The 17,394-nt window shown below is 28.6% G+C and overlaps 2 protein-coding genes across 2 annotated transcripts; one reads left to right on the plus strand and one right to left on the minus strand.

Annotated features, from left to right (window-relative positions):
• Positions 1 to 408: 408 nt before the first annotated feature.
• On the minus strand, positions 409 to 2,246 carry ONS95_008664 (uncharacterized protein). The gene is made up of 2 exons (XM_058502207.1): positions 2,096 to 2,246; positions 409 to 2,026 (listed from the first exon to the last, which is right to left on the minus strand). Exon 2 carries the CDS (start codon positions 1,692 to 1,694, stop codon positions 882 to 884), a length of 813 nt encoding a protein of 270 aa, XP_058361134.1. The 5' UTR covers positions 1,695 to 2,026; positions 2,096 to 2,246; the 3' UTR covers positions 409 to 881.
• A 1,945-nt stretch (positions 2,247 to 4,191) lies between these two features.
• On the plus strand, positions 4,192 to 4,512 carry ONS95_008665 (uncharacterized protein; the record flags this gene model as incomplete). Its single annotated transcript, XM_058502208.1, has 1 exon — positions 4,192 to 4,512. The coding sequence occupies one exon, from the start codon at positions 4,192 to 4,194 to the stop codon at positions 4,510 to 4,512; it is 321 nt and encodes a 106-aa protein (XP_058361135.1).
• Positions 4,513 to 17,394: the final 12,882 nt, after the last annotated feature.

The raw sequence follows: 17,394 nt of genomic DNA on the forward strand, positions 1-17,394 counted from the left end.
TTTTAAAAAGTATTAAAGGTAGTTCTTTTACTTAGAAGTACTTTTAATAAGGATAGTTATTAGATAATATCTTTAACTAAAGCTACTCTCATGTTAGGTTAGTCTATAAATAGAGATAGTCTTTTATTTTAGACTATCTAAAGAGTATTATTTTATTAAAACTATAGTAAGATAATTTAAATACTCTTACCTTTACTTTTAAAATAGTTATAAGATTAAGATCGGGTTTTATTATTATAAGATTAGTAAAATCAGCTTAAACGTCTTATATTATAATTATACTTATTTTAAGTAGGGTTCTAATAAAGAAAGATACGTTTGTTTATATCCTTTGTTTTAGTAGGGGCCCGCCAAGGCGCTAAAAGACGAGACTGCTACTCCAGGGGGTATATAAAAGGTATATATATTCTCAGGCATGCAATGATTTTATCACTGCCTTACTGACATCCCGACGTTGATTGTACGTAGTCTAAACGCAAGAGAATAAAGTTGAAGACATCAACTAACACATGACAGAGACAATGAGACACTTTCTAAAATTTACATGTGTATCTTAGAAGCTATCTCATGGACGGTTCATATGTGGCGGAATCACCCATTTTCAGCCTGCAAGCAGCAATCTGGGCCGTCTTGATGCCAGTCATCTCGAAAATTCGCTCCAGGCACTGCACAACCCAGTGTAATAATTCTGGTGCAGCTTCATTCATGGAGCCAACTATTTCCAATGGCCATAACCACCAATACGTCGCCCCAAGCCGGGGAACGTCCGTTTGATCGAAATTCACGTTTACAGCTGAAGGACGATAGCACATGGGAACCGTTGCACAAATATCTGCGACCAGCTTGTGCATCTCTAAAATTGGAGTTTTGTCGAGAGTGTCTTAGTACAAGACACTGCCATCCGCGGCTTGCAATGGTGGCAATCCTCTCATTATGCCGTCAAGAACAATCCGCGAGGCTCTCACCTTGTTCCAGACGTGCATTGTGAAGGTTGACAAGTAGATATCGCAGCGGGAATCCCACCAATGACTTGACTGGTGTTTATTTTGATGCTCCGAATAGGTCCAGCATGGTGAACTCGACTGTGCCCATTTACGGAGGTCTTTTTCAAGGGAACTCGCGTCCAACCGCAATTCTTCCTTGCTATATGGCTTGCTAATTCGTGCTTGGATCTCGCACAGGCGTACAAGCAACATATCCGCTTCGTCAGCCTTTCCAAATCGTGTTGGTACCGAACGGCAGTCGGGCAAGCTTTTAAATACTCCCGAGACAGACACTTTGGTCTGTAGGGCATTGACAATAATCTGACTACGAGTTTGTCGGAAAATGCGGGCGCCAAACTCAGTACGCAAATATTCCTCTCCTCGTTGCTCAAAGAGGCTTCCGAGACCATACAGATGTGCTCTCCATGCCTTCGGACAGGAAGCATCGTAGCATGCGAGTATTTCGAAGAAGCAGAGGAAAAGAATGGCAATGAAAGTGGTGTCCTGGCCAGCTGACCCGCCAGTCTGCCATTGTTGGGCCAGACCGAGTACTGCTACTCCGTACTTTTTCTGCGCCTCACGAAGAAAATATTGAGATCTTTTCAAGCGTGCAATGGCCATGGCCCCAGCGCATTGTACGCTGAGCTTCGCGCAATCATCTTTTAGCAAGTCATTGAAGCTTTGTGGAATCCAGAAGAGGTTGCTTCTCATTTCTACGGCGTCATTGCAGGTGAAATTATTTGCAAAGAAGTCGACCAAGCCGGTCTCCTCGCAAGTTCTAAGCGAACGGCTCACCGTAGACTCATCAGACAAACTGCAGCTGGTAGCTTTGCTTACACTGGTGGCGTTTAAGGCTTGTGATATAGAGTCATGTCTTGTGCGTGTGGGTGTGGACGCTGTGGTTGAACATGCGCACTTTCCTGAGCCTTAGCAATGACTTTTTGAGACTGATCTTGAAACATGAGCTCCGTCACATCACGATAACCTTCGCAATGTCGATTCGCTTTCTGGCATTGCTGACAAGTTGGCTGCCCACGATTGCACTGCAAAAGCCATGTTATCGCGTGTCTCTCTCTTGATAATTCCATGAGTCGCTGCTATAATGGACATACCTTGATCTTCCTCCGGATACAGGTCAGGCAGCCCTTACTCGGACCTCCGACATTAACCATACTGCTATTGATCCCAAGACTTGTTTTGCTGTTATCCCTTTTTAATTTGGGGAGCGAGCTGTCAAGAATTACTCAGAACATAGCATCGAATCCTTCCCAAATTCTACGTGAAGATAAGCCCGCCATTAGTGCTTACCTTCACGTAATTTATACACGCACGGTGTCCAACCCAAAGACCCAACTTGATTTGGGGGTCCAACTTCTTAGCTTTCAACAAGTCAAATAATTCAAACGAGAATCTGCATAAGTTAATTTGATTGTTTCCTTCCCCGAAAAGCTATTGGAGTTAGGAGGTTCTATTAATACACGACATGACTGGCAAAGTGCGTGGAGCGTCTCGACTGCACTGTGCTCTATTTGTACGAGGGCACCGGCAGGAGTGGATCCTGGACGATGTCAAGAGTGACAAGCTCTCGCCTTCTCGTGATCATGGTACAATCCATTGTGAATAAGTAGTTGATACTTTCCATTCAGACATCTTGCTAGTCGCTGAGCTTGCGACACAATCAACCTCGCGTACAGTACTGAGGCATGATAGGTGTACGTGAAAAGTAATGCCGTATGCCCTCCGGGGTTTTGTATACAGATAGCAACTGTATCCTGTCTGCAATGTATCTATATTTGCAATAATAATATAATACAGACAAAACTTGTATAAAACCTCTAGTAATTTTGTTGGAAAAATACAGATAATTAAGATTTTAGTAGCTCAGATCTTTGCATTGCCTTCTTGCTTTTTCATGTTTCACTTGAAATACTAACTACCTACCTTTTAAATTACTCGAAAGAGGGGGAAAAATAAGGAGGAAAATAGAAGGGAGCGAGAAAAGAAAAGAGGGGGAAAGAAAGGAGGAGGGGGCGGGGGAGGGGGGGGGCGGGGGGGCAGAGAGCTTACCTAGAGGGACAGAGAAGAGAAGGAAAAGGGAAGGAATGTAGCTTCATTAGTTATTAAATTCTAATAAATACAAATAACAGCTGTGCTTTGTTTAGGTTACAAATAATATCTAGACTTTTACTTTGATTCTTCAGATAATGATTAACGCCTGATACCCTAGGTAGAAAAAATACAGATAGTTGAGTAAATTAAAGGCAAAGACACGTTAAAAAGGCCTGTTTATAGATCGTATTTGTACAAACTATAGTCTGTGTCTATATAAAAACCTCATAGGATGTCTCGATCCGGTGTTTGCCTACCAAAACTGAGCCACAGTAGGTCAAACCTGTAGCACTAGTAAATCTGAGTGATCATTTGGCTATTTGTATCCAAAGCTGCGACCAGGGAGTTCAAATGGAAGGTCCCCTAGTACTAAAGCGTGGATTCAAGAGCGGCGAATGAAGGGCGGTAGCGAGTTAATTCACTCCAATGCACTCTCTGGATGGTACATGTCGTTAAAAAGAGAGTTCTGTTGTGCACATTTTAAGATGTGCCTTGGAAGAGACTGATACGGAAGTACGATTAAGAGAGAGAGCGAGCCATATTCTGCTAGATACACAATCTCTATCATCAAAAATATCTCGCATTTAAGAGGGCTTTGGGGTGCGATACTCCATGAGGCTAGCCATGCGATAGAAACCTGGTGATATTGCTCTGGCGGATTGATTAATAATAAAGATAGCCATTGATACGCTCTGTCCCTACTTACAAGTCCCCCTTGTTTTGCGCGGGCTGGTAGCGGGTTACTATGTCAGAGCTTTACGTACTGTGTTGGCCATAAGCTGGAGACGGACAAGCAACCTCTCCAAAACCGCTCCACCCCCCGCTTATGCAGAAGGAAGAAGATATCCATTCCAATAGCAAAAATCACTGGACGTAAACATCCTTCAACTTTTTCACCTATCACAGGCTAGAATTAGAACAGACCTCCAGTAGTGCGAGTGCAGCTGTGTCTTTTTACTGGCGCAGTCGTCAGCACTTCTTGGACGATAAATATCCACAGGTAGCACTCACCACGCACTCGAAATTCCAACTTATCCCTCTCCGTTTACATGACCTGCTACGTATAGTTGATCTTGAATCCATATCTTCGCAGATCAAGATGTGCTCCACCAATTTCGCTGCGTACATCGAAGCCTTACGAGCACATCCTTTGGCAGTGAAAGCAGCACCCATGCCGCCCTGTCCACTGGCTAATCAAGTAACGATTAAAACACATTCCATTGCTATCAATGGTGTCGATCGCATGATTCAGCAGACGGGCATGATAGTCCCAGAGAACGCCTACCTATTCATTCTTGGCAATGACATCGCTGGAGAAGTCGTCGCGGTTGGTAGCTCTGTTTCAAAGGTCAAGCCAGGAGATCGTGTTGTTGCTTATGTGGACAAGGGATACTTTCAATTATTTACCACAGTTGAATAGGCGCTCGTGGCTATCCTACCCACTATAGTAGCACGGGTCTCTATTCTTATGGAAATTTTCTTTATATATATAGAGAGATCTCTATAGAAAATCTTTCTATAAGAATAGAGACTTGTTACTTATAATTATAGAGAATATTTCTATAATTATAGATTTTATACTATATAAAATAAAATATAGAAATATCTATAATTCTATAAATATAGAAATCTTTTCTATTAAATTATTATTAAGCTTTTCTTTATATTTTTAGATATATATAGAATTTTTATATTTATAAATTCTTAGAACTCTTATTTTAGCTCTTATATTTATATACCTTATTCTATTAGTCCTTATTATTAAATAACTAATTATAATCTAATTAATCTTTAACTAAGTAAACTTCTTTTTATTCTTTATATATTTTTTTAACTTTAATAACTTACTTATTTCTTTTTTTCTTTACTAATTTATACTTCTTAACTTTCTTTTCTATATAATTAACTAATCTTATAATTATTTCTATTAGTAAAATAGTAATTTTATTTTCTATATTAGTATTATATCTTATTTTATAATATTTAAAGATATAATACTTTTTAATTAAACTAATAATATATAGTTGAATTAATACTATCAGTATAAGGTATTATTAAACCTTAGTAAATATTATTACTTAACTAAAGTAATAAATTACCCTCTCTACTAGTAATATTTAAGTCTACTAAATAAATATATTCTCTTGTTTATTAAAGAGTATATTAGTAGAGTTAAAAGTAGTTCTAATAGAAAGCTTATAGTATATATAGTATTTTTAGTAAAAGATAACATACTTAGTAGAAATTTCCTCTTTTAGAGCTTAAGAGTAAAGGCTTTAAATTACTTATAACTAAGTCGTTAGTATTTCCTTTTTTAAAAGTATAAATTTAAAGTATTAAGTTTATAGAATAGATATATTTAGTAAGTAAGAATAAATATCTTTATACTTAAAGTACTCTAGAAAGTAAAGAAGAGACTTTCTTTTAATTAGTATATTATTAAGATATTTTATTATAATAAGTTATTTAGTTAGGCTACTATTAATATTAGACTTTAACTTAACTAGCTATTTAATTATACTAATATATCACTTAATAAGAATAGCTTATTAAGTAATTATAAGTCTAAGTCTTCTAATATAGTTAGTTATATTATTATTAGTTAATAGCTAGAGATAGAATATAAAATATACTTAAGTAGAATAGAGTATAGAAATTAATAATATAGTTCTCTAGTCTTCCTTTCTTATTATTATAGTATAAGTCTTAATACTTAAATATAAAAGCCTTATAGTTCTATTATAACTATTATAGTTATAACTTAGAAATATCCTAACTCTATACTTAAATATAGATATTACTAAGTAGTTTTAAATTCTCTAAGTATAATATATATTCCTTACTTAAATATAATAGTATAATTATATAATTACGAATTAATTATACCTCTTATTTTATAGCCTTAAAACTTATATAGTATTTAGAGATATTATAAGGTCTTTATTTAAGTAGAATAGGAATTTAGTCACTTATTATTTTAAGTTATTCGCTAATATCCTTCTATTTATATATAAGAATAAGAAAAGTAATATTCTTAGTATCTTCTAGTAAAGTTCTAGTATATTTTATACTAGTAGTAATATAAGTAGTTATAGTATTTCGAATCTTCTTAGCTTTCTTTTTAATATCCTTATCCTTAGCTTCCCTTAGTATCTTAAAGAGTTACTTTATAATATTCTTAAGTACTATATATATTAAGTCTAAAGGAAAGCTATTATTAAAGTATAATATCTTAATTTTTAATAAGCTAAATATAGAAGTTATTTTATATTTTTTCCTTTTTTTATTCTTATAAATACTTTCTTTATACTTATCCTACGTAATAATAAGCTTTTAATTATTTCCTTAGGTCTTAGAGTTCTTTTATTTATCCTTACTAGTTAAAATATAATAAGTCTAAGAGCTAGGTCCTCTTTTTCTTAAAATATAATAATATAAGTAGAAATAATATAAATTACTTAGTTATTTTATTCTACTTATAAATACTAAAGCTCACTTATTAGTTAAGAATATAATAGGGAATATTTTAAGGATAAAAATCTTTATATTTATTAAATTCTAAGTATTAAGAATACCTTAACTTAAGTTATAGATCTTAGTATTAGCTGAACCTAAGAATAAGTTAAAGTTCTTATATAGTAAGAGACTAAGAATTAAGAAGAGTAAAAGCAGATTCTTATTTTTATATTATAGCTAAAGTAAGAGATTATAATTAACTAATATAATAAGATAAGACAAATAACGATTAGATATCTTTAGTATTTATTTACTATTAGCTAGAAAGCTTAATATAATATCTATTAAAGTAGTAATATATTAGAATTAAGCCTAGTATAAGAGAGGGTATATATATAATACGAAGAATCTTTTACTCTTTAACTCCTTATATTATTCTTTATTAAAAATATCTATACTATTAGTTTCTCCTCTTATTATTCACTTATTAAATATACTTTAATATATTAAGAATATAGACACTAAAGGTCCTTTATATTATAACTATAGTTACGTAGTTAATAGTATATATAAGAACTGTTTTTATAGTATACGCTTCCTTTTCTAGAGATAATATTAAGGCTTTATATAGTATAAGTATTCCTTTAAGTCCTTATACTTATCTTTAGTGTAGCTTATATAACTTAAATTATAATAGTTGTACTACTCTAGTTTAATTTTAGTATAAACTTAAAGCTTCTCTTTAAGTCTTTATATAAATAGAAATTTTATACTATAATATTTCCTAGTAAATATAACTAACTATTTTTTTTATTTAATAGTTATCTCCTTAATACTTTTAATTTAGTTAAGTATTTATAATATATCTATTCCCTTTATTAGTATATATATTTTTAATATAGAAATATACTAACTATTAGAGAGATTATAAGGAGTTTTATAGACTACTAGATTATCTTTAAGTTCTAGTCTACTAAGAGGTTTATTACTATTATTATTTTCGTTCTCTTTATTATCTTTATTATTTTCGTTATTATTATTATTATTATTATTATTACTAGTGTTAACTCCTAGATATATTTCTTATTTTTACTTTACGAATCTCCTTATTTTATTAATTCTATCAAGCTATAAGTCTCTCTTATCTTCGGGAATCTATCTTATTATATTATTTAATATCTATTAGAAATTAGTCCTTTTATTTATATAATAAGATAAGTTATCTTATATATTAAATATATATCTACGTTTCTTGTTTTTTATATAATACCTCTACTTAGTTATCTAAGATATAATAGTACTTAGAAAATATAAATAATAGTAGCAGATCTAATATTCCTAAGTATTAAATCTTATAACTACTTAATTCTTATTCTAGTAAGTAATAGCTATTATTCTCTGTTTAATACTACTTTTATACTTAATATAAAAGTACCTAGAGTAGTTAGACCGGTTTAATATCTTACTTATTTTACTTTATTAGTAATAATACTATAGTTCTAATAGTATTTAAGTTAAGGCACTTTATTTTATATTTAAGGATTAGAAGCTAGAACCTAATAGAGCTTAGATACTTATAGATATTACTAATAGCCCCGCTACTAAGACCACGGTATTAGAGAGGATTCTTTTTACTATACTAGTATACTCTAATTTAATATAAATTATTATTATTACTAGTAAGTTATAAGTAATTATACACTTAAGCCTGTTTTCTTAACCTAATATATAGTTCTTTCGACTTCCGAATACCTTTACTCTTATATAATAGCTTTCTCTATATATTACTACGCTATTATTAGTAAATAACTCTTCTTCCACTTTTTTTTTAAAAAATAGTCTTTTATTATACTAAAGGACTTAATAGTAAAACAGATTTAGTTAGTATCTTTATATAACTATTTTTTAGGAGCTCTTATAATAATACTTAGAATACTTTTTTATAAAATCTAGAGTACTCTTACCTTAATTTATTAGAGTAGTATATCTTTTAAGATTAATAGATTAGTATAATTTTTACTATTTCTAGAATTAATAACTAATATAAGATATTAGTATAAGTCTTCTTATTAATCTATCTAATATAAGAAAAGTTATTCTAGATAATAGCTACTATAGGCCCTTTAATATATTCTGATATATTAATATAAATAGAGTAGACTATATTCTTTTAGAAGAAGTTATATTTTATTAAGATATCTCTTAGTTTTTTTCTTATATTAGTAGTATTACCTAAGAGTAGTAAGTATAAGTTATTTAGTATATATTATAAGATTACTAACTAATAATATTATACTATCCTATCTTAGGTCTTAATCTAATAAAAGTATCTATTTTATTTAAAGTAGCTTTAATATATAAAGGACTTTTTAATAGAATAGTTATCTTCTTTTTCTTATTAAGAAAAAAGTCTGCGAGTTATAAAATACTTTTAATAGTTTATTTTATTTTACTAGTCTTAATATTAATAGCCTTTAGTAGCTTTATTATATAGACTTTATTAATATACTTCCTCTTACTTTTTACTTAGATTAACTTTAATATTAGTAGCTTCTACTACTTTTGCTATATTAATTAGTAGTTTTACTATATAAACTTTATTAATATACTTTCTCTTAACTTTTCACTTAGACTAACTTTAATATTAATAACTTCTACTACTTCTACTATATTAATTAGTAGCTTTATTATAGAGACTTTATTAATATACTTTCTCTTAACTTTTCACTTAGACTAACTTTAATATTAATAACTTCTACTACTTCTACTATATTAATTAGTAGCTTTATTATAGAGACTTTATTAATATACTTTCTCTTAACTTTTCGCTTAGACTAACTTTAATATTAATAGCTTCTAGTAGTTCTACTACTTAATTAATATAGTAGTATTATTTAATTATAAGGATCTTCTTACATTTAAGCGAGATATCTATATAAGGTATTTATACCCAAGCTTAGTAAGATCTAGTAAAAAAGTAGAGCTCCTTTAGATATTAACTAGTATTATTCTCTTATAAGTAAATACTTACCTTATTATATATTAAAAATATATTCTTACTTTACTTAGTATATCTTCTTACTTAAAAAGAACTTTGATTTCTAGTCTAAGTCTAACTACTAGACGCTTTAAAATATTTCCTTACTTAAGATTAAGTAAAATAAATGAGTTTATATAAGTCTAAACCTTTCTTATATAGTTTAAATATATCTAAGCTTACTATAAATATTCTTTAGTAATAAAGTCCTTTTTTAATATAGTTATTAGTATAATTAAGGTTTTTATAAAAGAGAAGTATATAGATCTATAGAATAATAATATAATAATATAATATTAAATATCTAATAACTTACGAGTTAGACTATACTAAGCTCTTAAAGCTATTAATTCTAATATTAAAATATTCTCACTAAATAGCTAGCTAGTAAAAGAAATATATAATTATTACTCTAAGTTCTTTAATAGCAATTAGGTTAATAATAAGCTAGTATAAGAGTCTATAAATATCGATAATATAAACCTATTTAAGCCCTAAGAGCAAGTAAAAGCTATTTAAAGTAGTACTAATAATAATAAAAAAAAAAGTAAGTTCCTTATTATATCCTATTTTATATATTATAGCTAAGCTATATAGACACTTATATAAGTTTCTTTATACCCTAGCGTTCTTTATAGAAAGTTAATTATAAGATATATATCGATCTTATAATACTTATTAAGGAAAAAGAGTTAAAGCTTAAACTTCTCTAACTCTACTTACTATAGAATAATAGTTCTATTACTTTAAATATATCTTTTAGCTTAATATTAAGTAAAGTAATATCTACTCTAATACTAGTACTAAAAGAAAATTAAGTTAAAGTAGAGAGTATCTTAATTTCTATAAAGCTATATATTAATAAAAGTATAAGCTATAATAACCTTAGAAATATTTATATTAATATAATAAGATAGAAGACTATCTATAAGTAGTATTCCGAGAATAGAAAGCCTCTTTAAAAGTCTATTACTAAGAAACGAACTACTATAAAGACTAAGAAAAGGACTACTATAGAGTAAGAGAATAAAAATACCTAGAGAATATTATGGTAGAGTAGTATAGTTCCGGGTCGGAAGATAGTTAGCCTGTTCTATAGATCGTATAGATAAGCGTAATAGCATGTAATAAATATATTATCTTCTCTCTCTTACTCTTACTACTTATTTAGTTAGTAGTCTTTTATATCCCTACTTACTATATACCTTAATAGTACTACCCTACTTCTTTATATTAGTAATTAATATAGAGAACTAAAAGTAAAGTAAAGGAATAGTTAGGATATAACTAGGCTAATAGTAAAAGTAAGAGTTAGAATTTTATCACTTAGTAACTTAGTTATAGTAATAAATAGATACGTAAGAAGTAGCTAGAAAAAAAGAGCTTTAAGAGCTCTTATTTAATAGGTAAGATATTAAGAAATAGCGAAATATAAGTAAAGAGAGCTAAGGAAGTATAGAAGGGAAAGTTATTATAATAAGCTTAGAAGATAAGGTTACTATAGTAATAAGAAAGGTTTATATAAAGAAAATAAGTAAGAAATAGATAAATATAAAAAGAAAGCAGGTCTAATATAAAAAGAAAGCAGGTCTAATATAAAAAGAAAGCTTACTATAGGGTATAAAAGAGATATAAAGAAAAAGGGTTAAAGAAGTCGAAGCTATTAAAAGAGTTAAGTCTAGAAGTTATAAGGAGTATAATTACTACGCTTTTACTAGTAACTCTAGCACTTTTAACTCTAGTAATATTAAGTATACTATACCTTATAAGTAGATACTAAAGGTTTAAATCATTTACTGAATTCCCTAATATAACTATATTTCTAAGAGATTCTAAGAACTAAAGAACACTAGGTATAAAAAGAAGCGATATAGTAGAATATATTTAAGTCCAAGAGGAGAGCTATTAAGAATTAAGAACTATAAATTCTAAGATAGCGGAAGTCAGGTATATCTTAGTTATACTAGCTCTAGGTATACTAGGCGCGCTATACTTTAAGAGAGCTAATATTACTAAGTTCTTAAAGTAATATACCGATTAGTGTAATAATACCTAATTAAAGGATATAGACTAAATTAAAAGGCTCCTTTAATATTATAATCTTACTATTAGTTAGTATATTAAGATACTACTAGAGTAGATAAGTAAGAATTAGGAAGAATTAATAGTCTCTTTATTAGAGGAATATAAAGATTAAGATACTTTTTAATAAATAAACTCCCGATTATTCCTTAAAGCTTTAAAGTTAAAACTATAGACTATAGAAAGTAATATAAAATAGTTTATTTAATAATTTACTATAATCTTAGTTACCTTAGTAAAGAAGAGCTAGTTAGAAAATTATACTTAAGGAGTATAGTTCTTAAATAAGTTACTAAGAGATATTTATAAGAAAGTTATATATAAGAATAAAGTTAATATTAATAAGCTAGATATAATTAAGTTTAATAACTTAGTTAAGATAGCTACTAAGATTTATATATCTAATAAAATAGTCTAAAGGTTTTTTAATAATCACGTGAAGTAAGAGGGCCTTAGTAAATTAGTAGATTCACTTAGTTAAGTACTTATTACTTTTAAAGCGAAGAGTTAGCTAGTTCCTTTTATTATTAGCCTAAGGATTATATCTATAGAAGTAGTAAAGGAGATAACCTAAGTATTTAATACACTAGCACTAGCTATAAGAGTGTTTTAAGTTCTATAGGGTCCTAGGGGAAGATCAGTATTTAACTTACTTAGTAAGGGAAATTAGTTAAGAGCTTACTTAGTAAGACCTAGTAATTAAGTTAATCTGTCTAAACTACTATAAGAGGCGTACTTAAGCTAACCTTAGTATTTAAATAACTCGCTAATTAGAGTATATACTATAAAGACCTTTAGGGATCACTAGAATTAATATTTCTACTATTTAAAAAATAAGTACTTTTATAAGAATTACTCGGATTTCCTAATAAATATAAAGAGAGAGCTCGTATATAATTATTAGAGCTAGATATATTATAGGCGCGCTAGTAGTAAGAGATAGTTAGTCAGGTAATGTAGGAGAGTCCTAGTAATAGAGGCTATATAAGTTAATTAGAAAGGAACCTTGATATAAGGAACTAGTAAGAGATAAGTTAAGAGAAGTAATTTAATAGTACAGCTAATATAGGTACTATAGTACCTTATAAATAAGGCTAAACCTATAAAAGTAATAGTAGTAAGAGTAATAACTTAAAATAAGTTAGATATTAAGGAAAATAAAAGAGATTAAAAAGCTATAAGAATATTAAAAGCTAGAAGTAAAAAACCGAAGAGTAGAAAGAATAATAAGTAAGTAAACTTAAGGAAAGTATTAAAAAAGCGAGTTAAGAAAGAAAAAGACTTAATAGCTTTAAAAGTTCTATAACTTAAAAAGTAAAAGTAAAAGGATCTAATTAAAGAGGTATTAAAAGAGAGAGTATAGTAAGAAAAGATTATTAAAGAAATAAAAATAAATAAAAAGTAGACTAAGAAGTTAAAGAAAGTTAGTCTAAGAGTTACTAGGAAAATAAAGTAGTACTTAAATATCCTAAAGTAAGAGGTATAGCCTCTAGAGCTATTAAATAAGGTCCTAAATAACGAACTAAAGGGTATTACTAGTAGAGAAGTATTTATATACTTTAAGCTTTTATAGAAACTACTTTTTAAAAATATAGCTATAGTAAAGTTACCTTAGACTACTAAGAGAAGAGTTAAGAGTAATTAGGCTAACTTAGTATTAATAAAGTTAGTAAAAGTAGAGAAGATATTAAAGGACTCTTAAGTCTTAGTAATTAAAAGCCTAAAGGTTAGGGTCTAGTTAAGGTCTTTAACTATAATAGCGCTTATTAATTATAAGTTAGAGGCTAATCTAATAACTTCTATAATTACTTTAAAAGCTAAGCTCCCTATTTAACCTGACCTTAATCTTAGAATAATAAGCTACTTAAGAGAGTAAGAGAAGTTCAAGAGGTTATATAAAAGAGTCGCTATAGAGATTAGAAGTATCTCGATAGTAGGGAGTTTCTTTACTTTAGTATAAGTAGAGAATAATATAGTTTTAAGATAACTTTTTATTATAGTAAGTCTCTTATTATTTTCTTATAGTAGAGGTTATTAGTTTATTATAGTTATAAATAATAACTAAACTAAGTAAGTTATAGTAAAAGTCGCAGATTTAATAAGGTCTTATACTAAATTAGATATTTTCCTAGAAAACGCTTAGCTAAGGCTATAATAGTAAGCAGTTCTAGTGATAAATCTACTAAGAAGAGAGGTAAGTTAACTAGTGTATTTAACTTACTTAGTAAAGGAAAAGTAAAGGTATTTTTAGCTATAGTATTTACTAAGTTAGATAAGAAAAGAGATAAGAATACGATTCTTTTAAAAAGTATAGATTTAGTTATACTTTTATAAGTAAAAAAGGTTTTTCTTACTATTAGAGTTTAAAGTACTTATAAAAAGAAAGCTAATAAGGTTATTCTAATTTAAAAGAAGATTTCAGATAAGTTAAAGCTAAGGAGAAAGCTAAACTAGAAGTAAAGGCAATTAGAATAAGAGAGAGTTAAGGGGCTTATTAAACTATCTTATAAATTCGATAAGTAGATAACTCTAAAGTTCTTAGAGTTATTACGTAAGATAAAGTTAATACTAAAAAGAATAAAAAAGATAATAATTAGAGGAGGATTATAGCTATAAGAATATAAGCTTTTAGAGAAAATACTATATAAGCGCGAGGTTATAATAGTATTTAACTTCTTTAAATATAGAAGAATATATAAAGATATCTACTTACTATAGGAAATTCGTATTATTCTATATAAAGCTTAATAAGCGCTTAGATTCTTAGTATTAAAGTATCTATAAGAATATATTAAGGATATACTTATAGAGAGGCTTAAGGCTAGTACTTTAAAATATATCTATAGACTATATAAGAATTAGTAGTTTTTAGTTAAAAAAAAGAGTAAGGCGTATTAGATAGTAAATACTATAATAAAGTATAATATAGTAATAATTTAGAACGCTAACTTATTACTTAATATTAAAAAAATATCAGAAGATTTTACAAGGTATATAATTACTTCCTTAATAGACTTCTTTTTTAAGTACGATTAAGTTACTTTATACCTAAATAGTAGAGACCTAACTGTATTCTAAATATTACTTAGTCTCCTTTACTATACTACTTTAGTTTAAAGGGTAACTAACTTTATTATATAATTTTATAAGGTTAGAAAAGTAATTCTAAAGGACTATAAGCTTAAGAGAGCTAGGATATTTATTAATAATATTCTTATTTTAAGCTTTTACTTAAAATATAATAATAAAGAGGTTAAGCCTAGTATTTAAAGATATATCTTAAAGTACTTTATTAATTTAAATATAGTCTTAGCTAATATAAAAAGAGTAAGAGCTATAATTAGCTTTAAGTTATAGTTTAAGGTTAATAACTTAAAGTTAGTAAGTTATATCTATACTATAAAAGGTAAGTTACTAGATAGTAAAAAGGTAATAAAGATACTTAACTAGCGGGAATACTAAAATATAACTAAAGTTAGAGTGTTTCTTAAAGTCTATAGCTATTATTATATCTAGATTATTAATTACACTAGAAAAGCTAAGCTACTATACTTTTTACTTTAAAAAAAAGCGAAGTAGAAATTTAAAGATATTAAAAAGTTCAAAATAAATACACTAAAGTTAACTTTAATAATAGCCTTAACACTAGTAAAGCTAGATATCTTTAAAGGAAGTAGCAAAGTAATTCTAGTAGTAGATACGAGCTTATAAGAATAAGAGATAGTCTTAATATAACTAGATCGTAACCTTAAGTGTTATCTTATTAAGTATAATAGCAGAGTATAAATAGTTATTAAAAGAAACTATAATACTACTAAAAAGAAGTATTATAAGGTTCTAAAGGCGTTAAAGAAAGTCTGCGAGGTTCTAATTAGCTACTACTTTATCTTAGAAATAAATACTATAGTTCTAGTAGCGTAGCTTAATTAAGAGATATTAGACTTACTTAAGGCTTTAGTTATAAGATAGATTACTTAGATATACCTTTTCGATTTTAAAGTACACTATATACTAAGAATAAAATATACTATAATAGATAAGCTATCTAAGTAACTAACTACTTAAAAGGAGTTAGATATTAAGGCTCTAAAAGAGGATATTAATAACTTTATAAATACTTAGTTTAGTTAAGTTAAAGTTAGTATCTAGATTAAGAGAGTAATACCTTACTTATAAGAGGTATAGAGTTTAGATTTTAAGCTTATTACGAAGTATCTTCTTATACTAAAGTAACTAAGTAAAGTTAACCTTAAGGACTTTAGGGGATTTAAGTAGTAAGCCTTAAATTACGCGATTTAAGATAGAGTTCTATATTATTATACTAATAAGGGTCTTCTAATAAGATAAGTCGTAGATAGGAAAAGGAAGTAATAAATAATCCTTAAATCCCTCTATAAGGATATAAGTTATAAAAGATAAGAAAGTACTTACTAAAAAGTTATAGAAAAGTATTTCTAAGATTTACTATACTCGGATATAAAGGCTTATATAGTGATATATAAAGCTTATTAACTTCGGGACTCTATAAGAATAAAGGAAGCGCTTTATTCTATATAAACTAGCGCTTTATAAGCTAAAGTAAAAATAGATATAGTATATTTACTACTAAAGTAAAGAAAACGCTACTTAGTTATAATATAAGATAATCTATCTAGATAAGTTAAAGCTAGAGCCCTAGCTAATATAACTTTAGTAGCTATCGCAGATTTCCTCTAAAAAGATATAATATATTACTATAGAATCTTTAAGAAGCTAGTTATTAATAGAGAGCTAGAAAATAAGAAGTAGATAAAGAAGCTTACTTAGAAATATAGAATCCGAAGAGTAATAGTATTAGCTTATTATACTTTAGTAAACAGAATAGTAAAGAGAAGTTATAAACTTATTATAGATGCCTTAGTGAAAATAACAAATAAAGGAATAGGCGATTAGGTTAGAAATCTATATACATCAGCAAAAAAATCTAGCTCCAGGTAGCCGCCGGCTAGCCGCTAAAGGCGCTATTTTCGCTATTCTAGCCTAAGTTATATATCGATTAATTTAACAGCTAGCGACCCCTAAAGCGGTATATACTAATTTAAATCGACAACGTAGGCGCCTAGGGCGACTAAGACGCTATAAGTGCTTATAAGCTTAATTAGGACTAGCGTATAAAATAAAAGTAAGTCCGATTTTTTTATATTATATAAGGTATATTAGTAAGCTTATTACTAAAAATACTAAGAATACTAAGGATACTAAGAATACTAAGGATACTAATAAGACTATATCTTATAAGGGGGTATTATTAGGCTTATATCGCCCGATTAGGCAAGGCGGCGACTCACCCCTGTATAGAATTTACCCGAATCGAATTATAAGCTTATTAGCGATTTTTTAGCGTGGATATTCATAGCGTCAAAGGCTTAGCGAGACTAGTTTTAAGGACGTGCGTAGAAAGTATAGGTCTTTTTAAATTCTCGGTTAAAATCCACGCTAGTCTAACTGTTTTTAGTTAGTTTAAAATCTAAAAATAAACTTAACTTTTAATTTTTAATTCTAATTAAAAATATTATATCTTTCCTAATTAGGTCTAGCTTATATATAAAAGTGGGTCTTATAAAGGGCGCCTAGGGCGTATAAGGCGGCCTTTTATTATTTAAGGCCGACGTACGACAGCCTCTTATATTTTAAGGCGCCTTAAGCGTAAAAAGCGACTAAATAGCGAAAATAGCGAAAATAGCGGGT

The sequence above is a fragment of the Cadophora gregata genome (assembly GCF_030347475.1).
Source record: "Cadophora gregata isolate MNR1 chromosome Unknown scaffold_3, whole genome shotgun sequence".
NCBI classification, from domain to species: Eukaryota; Fungi; Ascomycota; class Leotiomycetes; order Helotiales; family Ploettnerulaceae; genus Cadophora; species Cadophora gregata.